The sequence below is a fragment of the Caretta caretta genome, chromosome 6 (assembly GCF_965140235.1).
Source record: "Caretta caretta isolate rCarCar2 chromosome 6, rCarCar1.hap1, whole genome shotgun sequence".
NCBI classification, from domain to species: Eukaryota; Metazoa; Chordata; order Testudines; family Cheloniidae; genus Caretta; species Caretta caretta.
In genome coordinates, this window is record NC_134211.1 from 110,077,586 (window position 1) to 110,098,888 (window position 21,303).

Below are 21,303 nucleotides of genomic sequence, written 5' to 3' on the forward strand. Positions count from 1 at the left end.
GGTCTTTCTAGATCCAAGTAGTATAGCAGACTTTGAAACAAGACATTGTTTCCTTTTCTTTGCTGTAATTCAGTTAAAGAAATTATGACAGAGTAACACTTCCATTTGGTTGGGAAGGTATCATTTAGAAGAGTTTACTTCTAGTCTCTTGCTTCCTGAGCCAGGGGTGCTGTAAGTGCAGCATCAGACACATCACATGTCTGATCACTCAAGTGAACTGAGGAGTGTATGTTGGCTCAAAGGTAGTATCACTGGTCGGTCCTCACTGGAAAGATGGGTGGTAGCTAATAATGAGGCTTCTGCTAATTGGGAGTGGAGACTAATAATGAAAGGGAGCCATAAAGCTGTGAGGGCTAGTATGAGACAGGTTGTTTTACAAGCAAGAGAGTTTAGGGAGAGTCTCAGTTTCTAGGTTGTTGAATGATTTAGACGTGGATTATATATTAAACTTCTCTATTTAGATCATATTATGGACTTGAGCTCTGGATGTAGATAAAGAAAGGAACAGGAATTTGTAGTAATCAGACCAAACTGCAGCAGGCAGCTTGCACACTGTTGTTCCCACCTGCAGTTGGTGTCAGTAGGGAATGAAGTACTTGCTTCGCTTCCCTTAAACTACTATCTGTGGGGCAGCTGCATCTTTGGGGTGGGTGGAGGAAGTGACTGCATTGTAAAAAACACATTACGGTGAGACCTTAACAGCTGATGATAATGTATGTGGGATTTGGGCAGCCAACTAGTGCCCTTCAGTGTTGCAGGGCTAAGTTAGTTTTCCCACCAGAAGATGCTCATCATGTTTTTTTCTTGCTTAAATAAGGATCCGTTGTTCCGATTCTTTGAGAGAGAGGTGAAAATGGGAGACAAATTACTTCAAAATGTCCATCAGGATCTTGCCGATGTGCTTCAGGTTTGTGAAGGCAAGAAGAAACAGACCAACTACTTGCGTACACTTATAAACGAATTGGTGAAAGGTATATTACTTCAAACAAGCTTCTCTTTTTAGAATGCTTTCCCAATAATCCTGTTACATCAGCTGATGTCTTCTCATTTCCAGCACTGACCAGGTGAAAGAAAAAACACTATTCTTGCCTAATACAAAATTCTGAATTCAAAATGGTGAGGTTGGTCCTGTGACATATATGAACTGCAGTATTGCCAACCTAAGCATTCAAATAGCATGAGATTGGCTTAAAAATTTGATTTATTTTTTTTCAAGTCAATCTAGGTTTTTTGCCTTTGGGGTTCACTTGGATTGTGGTGTTTAACCTTGTTCTGCAACTGTGGGAGCTAGAAACTATTTAAATGAAAGATGAAACTTTCATGTTACTGTCCAGGAGCTGGAGATTTAAGTAGGACATCTATATTGTGTGACTTGGAAAAGAATTGAGAGTTGGCAGCACTAAAACTGAGACTGGTATCAAAAAATAAGATTTTGCTGAGTTTGAAACAAACAGTTGGAGCCTGGTGTTAATTGACCGTAAATCAGTTTCCATCTAAACCTTAAGTTTTAAGCACTCACTTGTACCAGAATTATCAGAGGAACTCCAAAAGTTACCCTGGCTTGATTTTCTCTGCTCATACATTTGGCAGTATGATGAAAAGGGGACATTTTGTACCAATACAGTGGAATATGCTGGTGGTTGAGATACCGATTTAAGCAGAACTATTGTACACTGAATTAATAAAATATTCTTTGCCTTGTGACCCAAGGATAAAGGTGGTGGTACCTGTGCAGTAACTCCTTAAAATTGGTTTCAGAGGAACAGCCGTGTTAGTCTGTATTCGCAAAAAGAAAAGGAGTACTTGTGGCACCTTAGAGACTAACCAATTTATTTGAGCATGAGCTTTCGTGAGCTACAGCTCACTTCATCAGATGTATACCGTGGAAAGTCTGCTGCAGTTTCCACGGTATACATCTGATGAAGTGAGCTGTAGCTCACGAAAGCTCATGCTCAAATAAATTGGTTAGTCTCTAAAGTGCCACAAGTACTCCTTTCCTTAAAATTGGTGTCTTCCATGTTGCAAAAGGCTTAATTGTAAAATTAGCTGTGATGTATTTTGAGACCTGATGTGTATATGCAGTTGAACTTACTAATGAATGTCTTCCAGGATTTGTTAGTAAGTTGTACTTCAGACAGTAATTTCTGTTTAAATATTCATCTGAAGAACACATTTTAGAAAACTAGGTAGCTTTCTATAATGTCATGAAATTCTGTTTGTCTTTCAGTTTGTGTTACACTTGTACTCTCTGGTCCCAGTTAGGTTAGAACCCCATTGTGGTTGGTGGTATAAAAAAATCTGTTGTAAAACACAGTAATAGCGAAGTGGCTGTCACTGAAAGGGTAAAATTGCATTTGGAAATAGTGTGTAATCCAACTCATACCCATACAGAGCTCTTACCTTGGATATGTCTTCTCTAGGTATTGTGCCTCATAGCTGGTCTCATTACACTGTACCTGCTGGCATGACTGTTATTCAGTGGGTGTCTGACTTCAGTGAACGCATTAAACAACTACAGAATATTTCCCAGGCAGCTGCTTCTGGTGGAGCAAAAGAACTAAAGGTATCTATCTTGCGTTGTATTGCCTTTTCTCATTAAAGGCTTTTCTGAATTCTGAGAAATCAGGGTTACATGAGTCTGTAACTGCTTATATCTGTTAGTGTAAAAAGCATTGAAACGCTTTAGCTAAGGAGCTTATCAGAAATCTTACCTGGACACCCCTTCAAACGTGCTTGTATATTATGGTGTACCTGAATGACTTCCTGTGTTTAAAAATTGCCATTTTCCAAACCTAGCTACAGATCATGCACACAGAATAGTTGCTGCAATGGGAAAAAACAGCTAGGCTATGTCTACACTACTGCCGGGATCAATCCACCAGCTGTCAATTTAGCGGGTCTAGTGAAGACCTGCCAAATCAACAATAGAGTGCTCTCTAGTCAACCCCCTGTACTCTACAAGAAGAGTAAGGTAAGTTGACAGGAGACTTTCTGACATCAACCCCCGCTGCCCTGGTGTAGACCCTGTGGTAACTCGACCTAAAGTATGTCCACTCAGCTACATTATTCACATAGCTGGAGTTGTGTAGTGTAGGTCGCCTTACCGTGGTAGTGTAGACGTAGTCTTACTTACTGTTCTGTAACTGTTGTTCTTCAAAATGTGATGCAGCCATGTATTCCATGTAGGTGCGTGTGGGTCCCGAGCACCAAAGCAAATAATTTTGACTAGCTGTACATGTAGGGGCAGCACTCATGCCCTGTGACCCTAGCTTCTACTGTGGCTGTATAAGGTTGGTGCACCCCCAACCTCCCTCATTTCCTTTGCTCCAAATATCAAGAGTACAGACTCCGATGCAGAGGGTGAGTTGTGGAATACGCATCTGCATCACATCTAGAAAAATGGAAACAGTTACTTACCTGAACTGTAATTCCTTCTTCAAGTAGTCACAGCCATGAATTTCATGTAGGTGACTCTCAAGCAGTATTTGCAGGAGGTGGGGCTTGGAATATGTTTAAACAAGGAGTGCAGGATTACCTTCTCAAAGGTTTCATCTGATCTGGATTTAGCATTATTGGCATAGTGGTTTTAAACATATGTACACAGGCTCCAGTGGCAGCTCTGCAAATTCCTAATATAGGAGCATCACTTGGAAATGCCATCATCATTGCCCGGGCCCTTTGTGGAGGCCCAATCTGAGCTGCTTCATATGCTGTCATGATATAGAAAGTTATCCACCTTGAGATCATCTGTGAAGAGACCGCTTGCCCCTTCATTTGGTTCACATATGAAACAGATGAGATGAAGAAAGGAAGCATTTAGTTCTATCTGTAAAAGGCTAAACATCACCTGACATCCAACGTGTGAAGATGCTGTTCATCTGAGGTTGAATTCGGCTCAGGGAAGAATACGGGTAGATATGTATCGGAGGGGTAGCCGTGTTAGTCTGGGTCTGTGAAAGCGGCAAAGAGTCCTGTGGCACCTTATAGACTAACAGACGTATAGGAGCATAAGCTTTCGTGGGTGAATACCCACTTCTTCAGGTGCATGTCATGTATGTCTGTTAGTCTATAAGGTGCCACAGGACTCTTTGCCACTTTCACTGGTAGATATATAATTTGTTTCAAGTAAAACTGAGAAACCACTTTAGATAAAAATTTATGGTGTGACTGAAGGGTTACTTTGTTTTTGGAAAATTGTGTGTCAGGATGCTCCGCCATCAGAGCTTGCAATTCACACGTGCTCCTAGCAGATGATGTTGCCACAAGGAAAGGAGCTTTCTGACAAAAAGGAAGAAAGAAAGAGGTCAGGGTGAAGAGAAAGAGATATGGAAGGCCAAACCAATAACCTGAGGACAATAACCTGAGGTCAGAGAATTGATATTGTTTCTGCCACATTGGAGCAATGAGAATGAGCTTGGCACGATCCAGTTTCAGCTTGAGAATGACCTCCAGGATGATTGGAATTGGAGGAAAGGGCATACAGGAGTGCTGATTCCCAGCATCAGGTGAAAAGCATCAACTGGAGGCCTCGACTGAGACCCACACCCTCAAGAGCAAAATAGATAGCATTTCTTGTCTGTCTTGAACAGATCAGAATTCTCAAACTGCAAAGAGGTACCGCAGGACACAGGGCTTTTTAGACCACTTGTAATTCAAGGAGAAATTTTCTACTGAGGGGATCTGCCAGATGATTCTGGATCCTAGGTAAATGACAGGCCACAGTGATTGTTTTTGTTGATGCAAAACTGGCAGAGTCTGATCGCCTTCTGACACAGCACATTGGAGTATGCACCCCCGTCTGTTCACATAATACATCATGGTGATATTCTTAAGGATGTGCATCAGTGACAGTAGTCCTGCTTGATGGGGACTGGGTGAAGGGAACACCCTGGCACACGTTCCCTGAACAGTTGTCCACCATAAGGAGTCCGGACAGGCAGAGGAAGTCAGACCAGTTTGTCCAACAGATGATGGTTCAGATGATAGATCAATGTCAAACACATTTGAAGAGGACAAAGGTGTAACCTGACATATTGGACTTTCTGTGTGTATGTAGCCACATGGCTTAGCAATCTCAGGCATACTTGGGCTGTGGTTGAGGGTTGAGACTGCAGTTCCAGACACAGGTGGTGAATAATGCAAAATCAGTCAGTCGGCAGAAATGCTCTCAAACTCAGTCTAGCAGGGCCACAGTGAACTCAGTACTGGAATTAATGTTGACTTCCCATTGGTTAAGATGAGATCTAGACTATCGAGTAAGCGTAGTGTGAACTGAACATGAGGACTTCTTCTCTGGACTTGCCTCTCTGTACCAATCATCTAGATGCAGGAAGATATGAAATCCCCTCTTCCTGAGATATGCTGTCACCACAATCAAGCAATTGCTAAAAACCCAGGGAGTGGAAGATAGAACAAAGGGAACATGGTGTACTGATAGCGTCCCAACACGGGGGCGGCATCAGTACTAAAGAGGAATGGGGAATTGGGCATTGGTGGTATTGAGCGAGACACAATCCTACCCGGTACTACAAGAGGTGCCAGCACTGAGGTCAAGGACGGTACTGAAGTCAACAACAGGATCTATTGTCAGGGCAATGACTGTACTAAACGGCGCACAAGCATTGACGGGGAGCTTTTGGGGCCAGGCCTGGCATCTGCCTCAATTCCACAGTCTGGGACATGGGCAGTGCAAGCTGCACTGCCAATAAACCCAACAGTTCTGCAACCCAGCTAGAAGGTGCCATGGGCACCACTGAGAACGAAGCATTAAAAGCTACGGCCCCAGAAAAATTCCTGAACTAGTGGAGAGTCAGGGACTGAGAGGCAAAGCAGGTCTGATGCTGCCTGACATGCTACCAGCACGGAGACAATCTGCTCCAGTCCTGACATCATTGGTACTGGACTCAATGAACACCCCATGGCCAGAATCAGAGTCAATGATACAGGCTCTTGCTGGTCTCAGTATGGTACCAGGGAGCAGTTCAACCAGTGGTTCTCAAACTTTGTACTGGTGACCCCTTTCACACAGCAAGCCTATGAGTGTGACCCCCCTCCCCCCCACCTTATAAGTTAAAAACACATTTTTTTATATTTAACACTATTATAAATGCTGGAGGCGAAGCAGGGCTTGCAGTGACACTGACAGCTTACGACACCCCCCCCCGACCCAGTAATAACCTTGTGACCCCCTGAGGGGTCATGACCCCCAGTTTGAGAACCCCTGAGTTAGATGGACCTGCTCCATTCTGCATGCCAGGAGTACGATGCCAGTTAGCACTTCTCTTAAAAGATGAGGAAGAGTCTCCCTGAGCCCTGAAGTGGTCCCAATTAGTGTTATGGAGAGTAACTCCTCTTCCTCTTGAGTGAAACACCAGAGTCCGAACATGGAGCACAGTTACTTGCTAGTTACGAAGGTGACCACCAATCAGACAAGGGCCTCAGTGCTGAAGTGGGCCTCAAGGCCTGCTCCAGAAAGTGCTGCTTCCGCCATAAGTCTCTCGCCACCTGAATCCTTTTTTTAACAAAACAACCCAAAAACCTTACAAATGGAGCACTAGTCCATAATGTCCCTCACTGAGACACCACAAACACTTTGTGTGAGGATGCTCCTCACGTGACAGATGGTGCTTGAACCCTGGTGAGGGCATCACACGAGGCAGCCTGCTATTCAAACACTATATTGACACTAAACAAAATCTAAGCTACTGTTATCTAGAACAGGGGTTCTCAAACTTCATTGCACCGTGACCCCCCTCTGACAACAAAAATTACTTCTCAACTCCAAAAGGGGGGACCGAAGCCTAAGCCCCATTGCCCTGGGCAAGGGGGCCAAAGCTGAAGCCTAGGGGCTTCAGCCCCAGGCAGGGGTCCTGTAACCTGAGCCCTGCTGCCCAGGGCTGAAGCCCTTGGGCTTTGGCTTCAGCCCTGGGCAGTAGGGCTTGTTCTAAGTTTAAGCAAGTCTAAGCCAGCACTGGCGACCCCATTCAAAGGGGGTCACTACCCACTTTGGGGTTCCGACCCATAGTTTGAGAACCGCTGATCTAGAAGAAATAACGCTCAGAAAACTGATACTAAAACATGAGGTGAGAACAACACTCAGAGTTCCGATTCAAGCCATGGGCAGTGAGAGGGAACTGAGAAGGGTCAGGGAGGTGCTGCCTTTAAATACCCAGAGGAGGTGTCCCAAGGCATGAGCACAGCCTCTATAGGTACTGCTAGGCAAAGTTCTCTGGCTTTGGTGCGCTGGGCACATGCATGGAATACGCTGCATGTACTCAAAGAAGACAATACCTTATAGCACAGCCTTGTGGGAAATGTTGACACATTAGGAAATTTGTATTTCTAATTCTACTTATATATATGCAATAGAATTACGTACAAATATTGAACTCTTCTGAAACTGCTAATTTTTTCCTATAAAACAGACTTTAGGATTCATAAAATTGTTTCTACATGTGTATGTTAGTAGGAAACTATCCCTTTGAGGGTAAATCTTCATCTGAGGAAACATGCCATACATAGTTTGCAAGATGGTCCATATTTTAGTGCAACTTTTTGTTTAAATAGATATTGAATGCAGCTAAGTGCCATTGCAGTAGCTACTATAGAAATTTCTAAAACATACAATTCTTTCAATAGAACATCCATGTGTGCCTGGGTGGCTTGTTCGTACCTGAGGCTTATATTACTGCTACAAGACAATATGTGGCTCAAGCAAACAGCTGGTCCCTGGAAGAACTTTGTCTAGAAGTCAATGTTACAGCTACTCAGAATGCAGTCCTGGATGCTTGCAGTTTTGGAGTTACAGGTTAGCTGATGTGCTTTTTACAAGGTGGAAGGGAAGGAAATAGGTGCTATTAGCCCTTAACACTGAGTATTTATCTTCTGTAAAAATGCTGGTACAGACCATATCAGATACATAACACTGAGGGGAGTTAACAAGCACAGTGAAAGTTTGATTGCAGTTGCACGAGAAGTAGCATTGGAAGTCAATTTCTGTGGGGGATTCTGCATTATTTAAAAACACATTAATGGAAAACTTTGCTATGCTAGTGCATAGGGGTTGAGAATCCTTATGAATGAACATTGTCAGGAGTAGTGCAATATGGATAAATGCAAATAACTAACAGTCAATATGTTAGAGGTAGCGCTCTGGTGGCTTTTTTATTCCTCTAGTAGCCTTCACTGTTACCTTTTCTGGGGTATTTTTTCATTTATAAATTAGGTCTCCCATTTTAACAGTAGGTCTAAATATCAATTACCACATTTTAGATGGGTGAATCTACCTCTGGACTTGAAAATGGAGTGGAAAAGGAAACTTCCTTTAAATGTGCATACACTTCACTTTCAGGAAAGACCTCACATTTTCATACTTCTTAACTCATAGGTTTGAAGCTTCAGGGAGCTACATGCAGTAACAATAAACTGTCCCTTTCAAATGCTATATCAACTATATTGCCCATAACACAGCTTCGCTGGATCAAGCAGACAAATGCAGATAAAAAGGCTAATGTGGTAAGTAATGTGGAGACATAAGTTTTGTTATTCCGTGATTTCTTTCAGTAGTGGCTCATCAGCTTTAAATTCTACTTTCTCTGGTGCCCTGGAATAAAAATGGGGAAATACCTGCTTCCATTTCATTAGTCTTACATTTTGCGGTACCACAGATGTTCCTTTCCAATATGAGTTTTCAACCTGGGGGTTACAATTCCTAGGAGTCTGACAAACAGATCCAGTATTGCTACCACCCTTTCTTTGTGGCTAGCTGGGGGGTACCAAGAAATGTAAACTCATGAAGCATTGGGTCCTGAGAAGTCTGAACAACACCTTAGAAATGTATTATAAAAAGTACACTTTAGCCTGGCAGGCTGGGAGTTCTTTCTTAGGAGTACAGTTGATCTTGGTTGGGGAAGGATGGGCAAAGTTCAATATGGAATGCCTCTTCATAATTTCCAGTGGTGGGGACCTTTGCTGTCTTCCCTTTGACTTTTATCTTGCATTCATCTGTCTTATCCACATTTTAATAAATGCCTAACTTCTTTTCCAGGTTACATTACCAGTTTATCTGAACTTCACCCGTGCTGATCTGATCTTCACTGTTGACTTTGAAATAGCCACCAAGGAAGATCCTCGCAGTTTCTATGAACGTGGTGTTGCAGTCCTCTGCACAGAGTAACAAAATAACGTTTTCTAACTGATAAATAGTAGTAAAATTCAGTGTCTTTAATCTAGTCCACAGTGTTAGTTTTAACCTCCAGGGCATGGTTAAGTTGTCAGATGGATTGGTGTAAAGTTGACTTGCTAGAGGCTGGGCTTCTTGCCAGGGTTTCTGGTGATACTGATGGTTTTGAGGGAGAATTGGATGTGGTTTTTAGATGGCTCTAGTTACATATGGTAATGTTTGATGGCTCCTACTACATTCAATAAATTCTGTAGTATGATTTGTGGTTCTTTATTTCATTTCTAAAAGCATTGTTCTTGCCATGACTTGCTCTAGAGAATTACTTCCATTAATACTTTTAAATGTTCAAGGAATGGAGAATGATGGTGAAGCATTACCCAGGTCTTCAATAATGAATGATGCTAACTTACTAAGAAACCAGTTTTACCATTTGTGGTACTTAACTTGCAGATCTCCTGTATAAATCACTTGTAACCAGAAACAAGAAAAGCCAAAATTAATTCAGTGGAACAAGTTGAAATTGAGCAAACACTGGTTTTAAAAAGGAACGCAAGGGAGAGGTTATGCCAATATTACTATTACACAGGCGTGATGAACTGCACACATTGCTTAATCTACATGGTATAGATATGAACCACCTGCATACTTAAGTGAGAACTACCCTGTACACAGAATGCTAACTTTCAGAACAGTTTCATCACTTCCAGTGATACAATAACCAGCACAGTGGACATGTGTGAGGAAGTAACTTTGCATTAATATCAGCATGTCTGCAGACACTTGAATTTGGATCCACTTGGGATTTTTTTTGAATGGGTATTATTTCCACCTCTGAGAGCGGCATCATTGACATAAACTAATAGCCCTACCAAACTTCTTATGGCAAATACCTTGAGGTGTCTCTCTTCTGATAGCATATGCTAAAGATAGTGGTTTTATTCTGTTCATTCCTTAAAGGGACACTTTAAAGCTGGCAGACCCAAAAATCTGACCCACCCAACCAAATAGCTTTTGGTTACACAGTAGTTGCTAACATTTAACACTCTGCTGCTCTCAAAATACATCTTTACTAGATTTTTACTTGTTTGGCTCCTTTATCTTCAGAAATTTCTAGGGCAGCAAAACAACCTGCAATTTCTGAATACTGTCTCACTTGATCGCTGTTCCTCATGCACAGAATCTGCCATTCTCTGCCTCTGAGGAGCTTTTTGTGGGATGTGAGTTCTGAACATGGATGTTGCCTCTAACATTCCTTCCAGGGAAGTACCTGACTTCCTTGTGCCCTAAAGCTTACGAGAAGGCCCCTAAGCCTTCTAAAAGCCTCATCAAATGAGACTGGTATTTGGACGGCAGAATGTTGCCACATGGAGTATCCGTCTAAACTTCCTGTAGTCTTCAGGTAATTTGAATATCATATGCATAACAAAATTTGCATTAGTAATTAAAGAGCTTTACTGTTCTGTATTCCCATTTGGCATTTGAGATCTCTGAACTCCTGTACACAGGGAAACACAGGTCTTGGATGGGCTGATCATGTGGCTGTAAGAACTCAATGAGCCATGCTTACACAGAGGTACATATGCAGGAGTATACTTGGGGGATAAAAGCACAACCTGCACTGTATTGGGAAATGGTACCTCTTAGACTGATGGCACCACATGGCTTGTGACCTGTGTGCCAACTCTGGCAACAGTACAAGTAGCCTGTCATTGACCAGCAGCCTAATTGTTGGAGTGCAGGGTGTCTTTCATTGGGAGGGTGGGTAGTATCCACTTTTGGTGGAGCCTCACTAAGATTCTTATGTGAGGACCCTGAGCCCTGCTGCCTTGAGGGAGGAATGAAGAAAGTGCAACTTTCTCCAGAGTGCCAGACTTAGAAAAAATTACAGGGGAATTGTGCTGAAACCCCTTTTACAATTCAGTTGATGAGCACTGCTTTAGAGATTCTAGAGCTCCCATGAAAAAAGGCTTTAAGAGCTAGGTTCCGTCAGTAGTCTCTCAGCTTCCACTAAAATAGCTGAGTTGTGCATTCACACCTGCCATGATATAGACCCCTAAACTACATGTTAAAGATGCTGTAGTATACTTAAACTGATCCTTGCTGTCAGTTAAATGTAGGCCTTGTATAGATAACTTATGAGTTTCAGACCACTTGACAATATATTAAAGGCTATCCACGAATATTTATTTAGGGTGGTGCTACAGGCAGTGAAATGGAAAATAATTTAAACTGTGAGGAAAAGCTTCACCCTGAAATATATAGTCTCATGCAGTTGTTGAAGTAAATCAAAGGTAAGCCCTTTGACACAATTATGGAAGGAGATGGAAGGAGACTGGGTTACTTCCCCTCCCTGATTGACACATCTGGGCTTGCATGTGTCAAATGACCCTAAAAGTGAGGACTATAACTCTTTTCACTCATTGTTATCTATGTTACATGCACTTAATAATCAGCAGTAAAAAGCTGAAAGATGTTTAATGCCAGCCTTGAGGGGTCATGAACAGAGCTACTGGTCTCCTGAGCCCATTTCTATTCTACATGGCTAGATGGGGATACTGAATTTTTTCTGTTTAACATGGGGCTAGGATTTGGTAGAGGTAGATACTGATCTATGCTATGAGGAATCCTCTAGCATTTTAAGCTTAAATAGTGTTCACCACACACTTTGGGGGTTTTCAGACATTGTGCCCCAGCTTTGGCCTTTGGTAGGTTGAAAGGGTGGACCTTGAGGTCCAGATTTCAAGAGTGTTTATTCACTGTCTCCAGTAGCAACTTTCAGCTTACTAGCAGTTGTAGAAATAAATCCCAGCGAGCTAGACATAGAAGGTCTTTTTCCACCTCTAATTTGTCTAAGATGAAATCTAGAGAGCAAAAAACAAAACAAAAGAAGTGTCCAAAAAGTTTTTACAGAAGAACTGAAAAATATTGAGGAATTTAGAAAAAAATTTATGTAGCACTGACTAAAGAACAAGGCTTATGCTGCTCTGGAGATACTCCATAGATGTAGTGGGAGGCACTAATCCTAGTGCCAGTTTCACGATCTGGAGGATAGCGTAGATTGCACCCTCAGCAAGTTTGCAGATGACACTGGGAGGAGTGGTAGATAGGCTGGAGGGTAGGGATAGGATACAGAGGGACCTAGACACAAAGGTTCTAACTGATGATGTTTAATAGAACACTTGATGTAGGTTTATTTTACATGTTTCACTTGCCACACTCCCCCCCCCCCCCCTCTCCACCTTGAGAACATACAGTTAATAAGGAAGAGCAATAAAGTTCAGGCTTGGTTTAAAGTAGTTTATTTCAATTGTACTAAAAAACAGGTTATATACTGGGATAGTAGATTTGAAAAAAAGTTTAAACAAACATCCCTGTAGCTCTGGGTGGTGCTGCAACAAAATACCCTTCTCTCACTCTTCCTGCTACTAGGTAAATCCCACTCATCTACATTTGTTCAGTAGGAGACAGTTTTACTAGTGCTGAGCAACGGGGCTCCATGGAGCCCTTTCTCCTTCTCTAGATTACTCCCCCCAGAATCTACCCCATACCATATGGAAGGGAAGACAAAAAGAGGTAACCATGCGAATTAAAATGGTTATTTATTCTCCTGGACCTGATCACTATTTAACAGCAGGTTTGAGAAAGAAAAATCATTCTCCTAAAAGGAAAAATAAAAACCCCTCATTGTAGAAGAACTTCAACTGTTGGGTATTTACATTATAAACCCACGTTGGCATGCACAGTACTGGAGAGAAGGTTAAAGAAACAGGCTCTGTTAGAGTTCATTATCAACACCAAATAAAAGGGAAAGTCAGTTTGACCCTGCAAAATGAAAGTTGATGAGGATTATCTGCTCCCCCAAACTTCTGGTTTGTGTGATTTGAGTCATTTTGGCAGTTATCCAAGGCTGAACCTGCAAGTGACCATTCACGATGGGAACAAAGCAGCTGCAGGAAGCAGGAACAGGCCTCACTGAAGATGGCGCACTCACTGTGAAGGTGAAACAATATGATGAGTGCTACTTATTCTGCATTTACAGAATTAACAACCCTACAGTTTAGTTATTTGTGATGCTATGCATTTCTCCAACCACCATGTCATGAGAAGGCCTGACCCCTGCAGCAGTAGGATAGGCATTGTATACAATGCTAAGGCATAGAATCCATTGTCGCTTATTGCTTAAAGAAATGGATAATTACTTGGCCACAGGTACAGGAGTTGGGTTGCTGGGGAAGAACAGGACTGAAGGCAGAGTACTGTATGCTGAAAGGGATCACGTTTGATCACAATGACTGGTACAGCTCTATATTAGCTCCAATTCCCCTACATAAGCATTAATGTTCTGTAGGGTACTGCTAGTCCTAGTTGACATTTTGAGTCTTCTCTCTCATTTACTATAATATACATTTAAACAGACGGAATTCCAGATCATAAATTAGCCTATATGTACCTTAGATTAGGTTGAACGCAATTTCTTTCTTCTTAGCTTTTCACCAACACCCTCTAGAAATGGAAGCCCTAGTTTTCTCTTGATTATTGATTGGTCACACATTGTATTTTCACCATCAGACTTTGCTAACATGGGTTGTTGCAGAGTAGTGGTGACTGGGCTTTCTAGGACTCCGGCATATTTTGAAGGCTCAACACTCATGAGTAAGGAACAGTCAGATGTCAGCCACATTGCAGAGGCAAGTACTCCAGAGGTTCTGGACCGTTCACATGGCCTGGCAAGTCTTATTGGAACATCACTTTTCTCTTTAGTGATAACTTCCATCTGTATTTTAAGGTCATTTACTGGCTGCATATAGACATCACAGATTTCTGTTTTTGGGGAGACCCAATTTGAAGACATATGTAGGGACTCTGTGTTTTCAGAAGAGTAAAGGTCTTCCACCATCTCTGGCAAATTGTGCACCAAAGGTGCACCTCGGTTATAGTTTATATCATTAAGAGAATTCAAACTACAGTCTGAGTGGGTTGATGCATCTTCTGAATCACCATCATATGGATCTAAAAACTAAAACAAATAGGTCTAAATAAAGCAGATCACTAGGTTATCCACTGTACCGTTCTTGACATTTCTCTGGAAAAAAAAGTTTGGTAACCATCCAGTTTCCCCACAACCTTTCATGGCAATACTAAGAGATCACACTGGAAAAACATAAGCAACAGCATCATTTAGAATCAACACATCCACCCACTCCACAACCTGAACAAATGTTTATTTTTAAGGAAATTTAAACAAGGCTGCTACATAATGAAATGGCAGAAGTGTATAAACCTACCTGAAGTAGCGTGTCCCTTGCTTTCTTGAAGACTCCTTCAGTAAGTGTGCTAGGCAGGCCCTGTTTAAAGAAGTATTCCCATCAGACATATGTATTTACAAATGGTCTCATACATGGTTGCCACAAGTTCTTTCTGGACGTTTTTATGTAGAGAGCAGAGATGTTTTTCTTGTTTTAACTAGCATTGGACATCTCTTGGAATTCAGTTTAAGTGCTCTAAAAATTTCTGCAAGAGTCTAATCAGACAAGAAAGTAAAGTACCATTTAAAAAAAAACAACCTTTTATCTAAGCCACTAACTGTGGGTGTTTGTACTGTATTTTTTTATTGTACAGAATATATTTGAGGGAATGAAGTGGAGAAATGTATTTTATAGCCCTGAAACTTACCTAAGAGAAGCTAGAAACTATACATTCTCTTTCCTTTTATCTCCCTTGTGAGCTGCTCCATAACATTAAATACTGCTGCCACCTAGGAGTTGATATTTTTGTTGAAGTCAGATCAGTTAAATCAAGTCCTAACAATCATTTCAGTGATAAGCAAGTTGCATCTCTATCTCCTGTGTGCATAATATGAACTTGTGCAGATCCAAGGAAACCATTAGGTATGTTCCTGAGGAAAGTCTGTTTGTAAAACTGATTTTTCTCCAGTGGTGTTTATAGTGCTCTGTCATTTTAAAAACTAATACTGTCAGCAGCAATTGTATTTCACAGGTAAGCCTATACACCCTAGACAATCTTCAGTCTCTCCTGGGTCTAATTCTGTCAGTCACTACTGCAGACTAGACTCCACTGAGGAGCTGTCACTATTACTCTTCTTTCTCAGCAGCTCAAACAGACAAGCCTTCGTCTGCAAAGCATTAGTACCTGTTAGTCTCTATGGAAGAAACCCACCACAGAAAGTCATGAGAAGAACATAAGAATGGCCATATGGGTTAGACCAAAGGTCCATCTAGCCCAGTATCCTGTCTTCTGACAGTGGCCAATGCCAGGTGCCGCAGAAGGAATGAACAGAACAGGTAATCATCAAGTGATCCATCCCCTGTCGCCCGTTCCCAGCTTCTGGCAAACAGGCTAGAGACACCATCCCTTCCCATCCTGGCTAATAGCCATTGATGGACCTATCCTCCATGAATTTATCTAGTTCTTTTTTGAACCCTGTTATAGTCTTTGCCTTCACAACATCCTCTGGCAAGGCGTTCCATAGGTTGACTGTGCGTTGTGTGAAAATATGCTTCCTTTTGTTTGTTTTAAGCCTGCTGCCTATTAATTTCATTTGGTAGCCCCTAGTTCTTGTGTTATAAGAAGGAGTAAACAACACTTCCTTATTTACTTTCTCCACCCCAGTCATGATTTTATAGACCTCTAACATATTCCCCCATTAGTCATCTCTTTTCCAAGCTGAAAACTCCCAGTCATTAATCTCCTCACACAGCAGCCCTTCCATACCCCTAATCATTTTTGTTGCCCTTCTCTGAATTTTTCCAAGTCCAATATATATTTTTTTTTAGATGGAGCGACCACAGTTGCATGCAGTATTGAAGATGTGGGAGTACCATGGATTTATATAGAGGCAATATCATATTTTCTGTCTTATCTATCCCTTTCTTAATGATTCCCAATATTCTGTTTGCCTTTTTGACTGCCGCTGCACATTGAGTGGATGTTTTCAGAGAAGTCTCTTCTAAAGTCCAACCTATTTAGGCCTGGAGAGGAGTTCAGACCTTTCAAACCCTATTCTGAAAAATTTTACCTCAGAAAATTCCTATCAAAGTCTGTTTGTGACTTTTAGCTGGATTTTGGCACCAACAAGTCTTGTTTTGATTTGGGGCCTCTGAGGAGGTACTGGAAAAAAAAAAAGGTGGGGAAACATAGGAATATCAACGAGGAAATACACTTTCTGTTCCAATGAAGGTGTGCAAATCCTCTTAAGTGGGCAACCATGTCTGCCTCAGCCATCCCTATCATCATCCATGGCCCAAACCGTGGGCTTCTGTGGTTCTCAATGGAAGCGGTCACAGATGGCTGCATAGAAGAGGAGCTTTTGTATCTTCTGCTCTCAAAGAGAGAAGTCATCTACCTCTGGTCAGATTCCTGGTAGAACTCACTTCTGCTTCCTCCCAGTCTCTCCTCTCAGCAACCCTCCACAGAGCATGGGGAAGAGGTGACAGACTGCAGCAAGACACCTACTACATCCCTAGACAACAGAGTGGGCAATATTTACCTGGTGGACCTTTACAGTTAGATTCTGGAGTTGTATACCCACAGATAAATATTCACACCATCACAACACAGGGTTTACTGTTTTCTTTGTTGTACCCAACATGGTAGTAGACGGAAACGTTCTTTGCTGAATGACAGCCATTTGGGGCAACTCTTGCAGCAAGTAGGAAAGTCAAATCCACTCTCTCCTGCACTCTATTGATGACAGAATATGCATCGAAAGCATATAATGCAAGAATTATCTGCAGGAAATCTACAACATGCTGGAGCCCAGTTGCACAAGAGTTGAGCTATTAAGGGAAAAAACAAACAGTCACCTCCTCAGAGACAACCCAGTTCAGCTGTAAGTACCTTTTAACAGAGAAACTCTAGTACTACATTCAGCTCCCCAAACATTCGTTGTTGTCAATACCAAACCTCCCTCCCCAAGTCAGCCATTCCAGGAAAAAAAAAAAAACAAAAAACACACACACCCACCATAGGATGATCTGAAGGGAAGACAATGGTGGCTGTGAAGAAAGCCTTCTCTCCCCTACAGAGTCTGCAGGAGGGTGGGTAGGGAAGGAGCACAGCCAACATGCTGAGAGAGAGAGTCCCCTGACATTGTTTCGTATAGTCAGAGAGGAGAATCCCAGCCCCCAGGGATCAAACAGCAAAAGAAATTACCTCATTATTGGATTCAGATTCTGACTCTGTACTGGACTCCACCGTGCATTTTCGCTGTAGAGAAGGGGGGAGGGGAGACAACCAGATGTTTGTAAATATAAAACAGCACAGGGCTTATTTTGAAGTCATAGTAAATAGGACACATTCTCTAATATACTTAGGAAGTTTGCTGATGCTGTATTTTTCTAAACTTCCATTACACAAAGCTAACTTGTCTGAAAAACCTCAAATTTTGAGGGGGTGGGGGGGAAATCTGTGCTGACCTAAAATTTCAGGTCAAGGGGATTTTTTTTTTTTTAAGTTGTAGCAGAAAGAGTGGTTCAGAGTTATGCCTGCAACAGAAACAGCACTTTCAGCTTTGTTAACTTGATTTTTCTTTGGCCATTATTTTAAATTGCATCCAAGTTATAGATGTAGTTTAGCTATTTATAACACCCCCAGCCACAGCTTTTCCAAAGGATACAGTGTGTCTGCTGTATTTACTCAAAACTACCAAAAAAAAAAAAGTTTTTCATGCTGCAGATGGTAACAGAAGTTAAATCAGAAGCAGTTTCCTCCCATCCTCATTTCTTTGCAGGTGAATCAGTTTGTGTCAATTTACCAACACAGACAATTAGCCACACATGCTCATTAGGCAGCATTTTTCCAATTTAGCTGTTTAGTCTGAAATCTTAGGCTAGAGAATCACACATGTTTCGGAAAGGCCAATAACTTAAAGAGAAATTTTACCATGTATTTGTGTGCTAGTCTCTCTACGTAGTCTGAACTTTTATCAGAATCCATCAGATCACAGGAGTCTACCACAAAGGAGGGAAAGACCAGCTGTGTTAGAAGAGCATTTCTAATAGAGGATACCCAGACATGGCAACTCCCCTAATACTAGAAACACATCTACCAACCATGTTAACAATTGCATTTTAAGTTAAATATTTAATAAAGTTTGACTTTTACAGCTTAAAAGCAGTGACCATCCACAAATCTCAAACCCTCATATCTTACCAAGAGGATAGCTCAAGGAAAAAAATTAGGACATTCAATATTTAATCATCCTGTTATGAGAAAGAAAAGACACAGAGACTGTCATTTTGGGCACAACATGGTTTTTAAGCATTGTATGTCACTGGAAGGTGGAGAAAAACTTGCATTAACCCAGGGAGCCAGATAAGACAGAAGGCATTTCTCTTCCCCAAGTGAACTCTTCAGTCAGGCTCAAGTAAAGCCATGTTTTGAATTAGTTGCAACTCTCATATTTTCAGCCCACTCTAGCTTGTGAATGTGAGGTATTGCACTTTTATAGGACATTTCTAGCACACTAGCAGGAAATGCAAGCAAGGAATCATTTTTGTATAAAACTGCAATAAACTAATTAATATTTACTAGTACCACTGCCCTCTCTAGTAGACAGAATAAACTGCTTGGATGTATGTCCTGTTAACAGCAATACAAACATGCCTTTAAGGAAAGGGGGGTGTTAGAGAAGCTGCATTGTTCTGTCTCTATCCCCACTATCACTATAACTCCATTTTCCAGGATCATCCTAACCCCATCCATACCTGCTCTGGGTTGTCCACCCCAGCACTTCTTCCTTCTCCTTTGCCTTTTCTCCACTGAAGCCATTCTACTCCAAGCAGCCTCAACCTACTCCTGCTTTATAGGCATGACTTCCCCTCCCACTTCTGCCATGCCCCTCCCCTCCCTAATGCTTGCAGCTACTTTCCCCCACCACCCTTAAATTCCATAAACAAATTTTCATGAGAATTTTTCAGGAAACAAGCAGTGATTTGATCCTGAAAGAGAGAGCCATCTCCTTTACCATTCCTCCTGTGTATCACAGCTTTCCTCTACCTCTCCACCAGTTTCCATACACAAAGAGGAACTGCGAAACAGCTGATCATGGTGGGTGGGAGGCACTGGGAAGGAGGGGGAGGTGCTGATTGGCAGGACCCACCAGCAGGGGGGAGGCGGGAGCTGATAGCGGGGCTAGGGTGACCAGATGTTCCGATTTTATAGGGACAGTCCTGATATTTGGGGCTTTTTCTTATATAGGCTCCTATTACCCCCCACCCCCATCCTGATTTTTCACACTTGCCCTCTGGTCACCCTAAGGGGGACTGCCAGTGGGTGCTCAGCACCCACCCTTCCCCCCCATGACTGCTGCAGCCCTGGAGCACCCACGGAGTGGGCACCTATGCCATCTTTCCCTGGTTCATAGATCACTCAGGGACTTAGGTGGGAGACAGGCATCTAGTCACCTAGCAGGAGGCACCAGACGCAGAAACACAGGCATCTGGGGAACTTTTACTCTAGAAAATGTAGGCACCTACAGGGTTGGGCAGGAGTTCTGTAGATCACAGTGAACCCCAAATGGGACAGGGGTGCTTCAGTACTTTCCTGGATCCCACCCTCTGTACTCATCAGCTGACTTTGCTTTTGAAAATGGCTGCTGCTGAAAGCAATTCACTAGGAATTTAAAGGGGAAGCTCACAGAAAAAGAATACCACAGTCACATAGCTATGTACACCATGCCACTTTTCTAATTCCTTGAACTCATTTCTTCTTTTCTTCCTTCTACCCAGTGCCCCCTGCACTTTCCTGTTCCCTTTTCCAACTGACCTCCAGCTACCTTCTGCTCTTCTCACTGTCTCTATCTCTCTTCTTCCCCCTATACCTTTCTTTTCCGTCTCCATTTTCTCTTTCCCCTTCTGCAATAGTTAGGGATTGGATTGATGGTGCTTTTGCACCTCTGAATTCTCTGACTACTTTCACAAGAACATAGAGATCAGTGAGATGGTAGAAGCAATAACAAGGATGGAGCAGCTAGCGAGCAGCCTTCACAGGACTTACTTACACACCCAAATTTGGCTCAAGGCTGGGATATGGGAGCTAAACCATGCCCTGGTAAGTGCTTTGACCTACAGCTGATTTCAGTAAGTTTGTAATTACAACTATTCTTCTTTCAGTCATGCAGCTCTATGTGAAAATGTTTATCTGAATCTCACAAGATCTGTCTACAGTAGGTAGCTAATCTATTGTGAAAATAGTTGTCAGCAACTGGTCCGTGTAAACTGGTTCTTAAAAAAGTCCTAATTGCAAGTGTAGAGGGGTCAAAACTGAAATAAAGTGGGGTTGCGTCATGGCAGAAGTAGAGCAGAACAGGATTTTGTTTTGCCTACTAAGCAGAAAGAAGGGCTAGCAGGGATATACAGGCACAGAAACACTTTGTATAGCTGCACCGAAAATTATGATAGTAATAAGATTGAAACAATCACTTACTGTCACTCCTGGTGGTTCCTTATCTTCCTTGGGACTGGGAAGGACTGTCCTCTCCATACAGAGCTCTGTCAACCATGATTGGCCCTGGCACTCTCTGCTTTTCCAACAGCCTAGCCAGTAAAGTCCGCCAGTCACATTGAACAAACCAGTTACCTCCCCATATTTCCGCGAGTGGTCTGACAGATGGGAAGTGCAAGGAACAGCTCTCCCAGTGGTCCAGTTTGGAACTACAACTTCCATTGCACCTTTCTGTTTGAACACCACACACATGGATCATCACACTCTGCTTACTGGAAATATGGCACAGCTGTGCCTCAGCTGTAGAGTATCCCTTGGTTTGATGGAATAGTATCTGGCACATTAAACATACAGGCTATTTGTATGATGTTAGTCTGCCTACTATGAAAGGCAAGCAGTGGGGAAGACAATGTATGCAGCTGTAGGAAATTAACTTTATCTGTGCTGTTGCACCAAGTTGCAGCTCTAGAACTGGCTGGAGGGCAGAGTTCAAGACTTGAGAGGTAGGAGTTAACAGAATTGCAGCTGAGACTGACTCTAGACTGTACGTTTTTCAGGAAGGACCATGTCTCCCTCCATGTCTATACCAAGGCAGTGGGACCCTGGTCCCAATTGAAGCCTTTCAGAGTGGGTTTGAACAGCAACTTGTAATGTTACAT

At 42.3% G+C, this 21,303-nt stretch overlaps 2 protein-coding genes across 2 annotated transcripts in view; one reads left to right on the forward strand and one right to left on the reverse strand.

Annotated features, from left to right (window-relative positions):
* The window catches only part of LOC125628853 (cytoplasmic dynein 1 heavy chain 1-like), a 99,656-nt gene extending 90,216 nt beyond the window's left edge, over positions 1 to 9,440 (forward strand). The window contains exons 74-78 of the mRNA XM_075129882.1: positions 818 to 971; positions 2,421 to 2,563; positions 7,639 to 7,807; positions 8,387 to 8,514; positions 9,047 to 9,440. Of these exons, the coding sequence (XP_074985983.1) occupies positions 818 to 971; positions 2,421 to 2,563; positions 7,639 to 7,807; positions 8,387 to 8,514; positions 9,047 to 9,175 (723 nt within the window). The 3' untranslated portion in view covers positions 9,176 to 9,440. The remainder of the gene's footprint in view (positions 1 to 817; positions 972 to 2,420; positions 2,564 to 7,638; positions 7,808 to 8,386; positions 8,515 to 9,046) is intronic.
* A 3,106-nt stretch (positions 9,441 to 12,546) lies between these two features.
* Positions 12,547 to 18,989, reverse strand: LOC125639021 (uncharacterized). Its single transcript, XM_048855420.2, has 6 exons — positions 18,907 to 18,989; positions 18,083 to 18,150; positions 17,354 to 17,407; positions 14,467 to 14,526; positions 13,632 to 14,198; positions 12,547 to 13,171 (listed from the first exon to the last, which is right to left on the reverse strand). Exons 1-5 carry the CDS (start codon positions 18,968 to 18,970, stop codon positions 13,638 to 13,640), a joined length of 807 nt encoding a protein of 268 aa, XP_048711377.2. The 5' UTR covers positions 18,971 to 18,989; the 3' UTR covers positions 12,547 to 13,171; positions 13,632 to 13,637.
* Between the last annotated feature and the right edge of the window lie 2,314 nt (positions 18,990 to 21,303).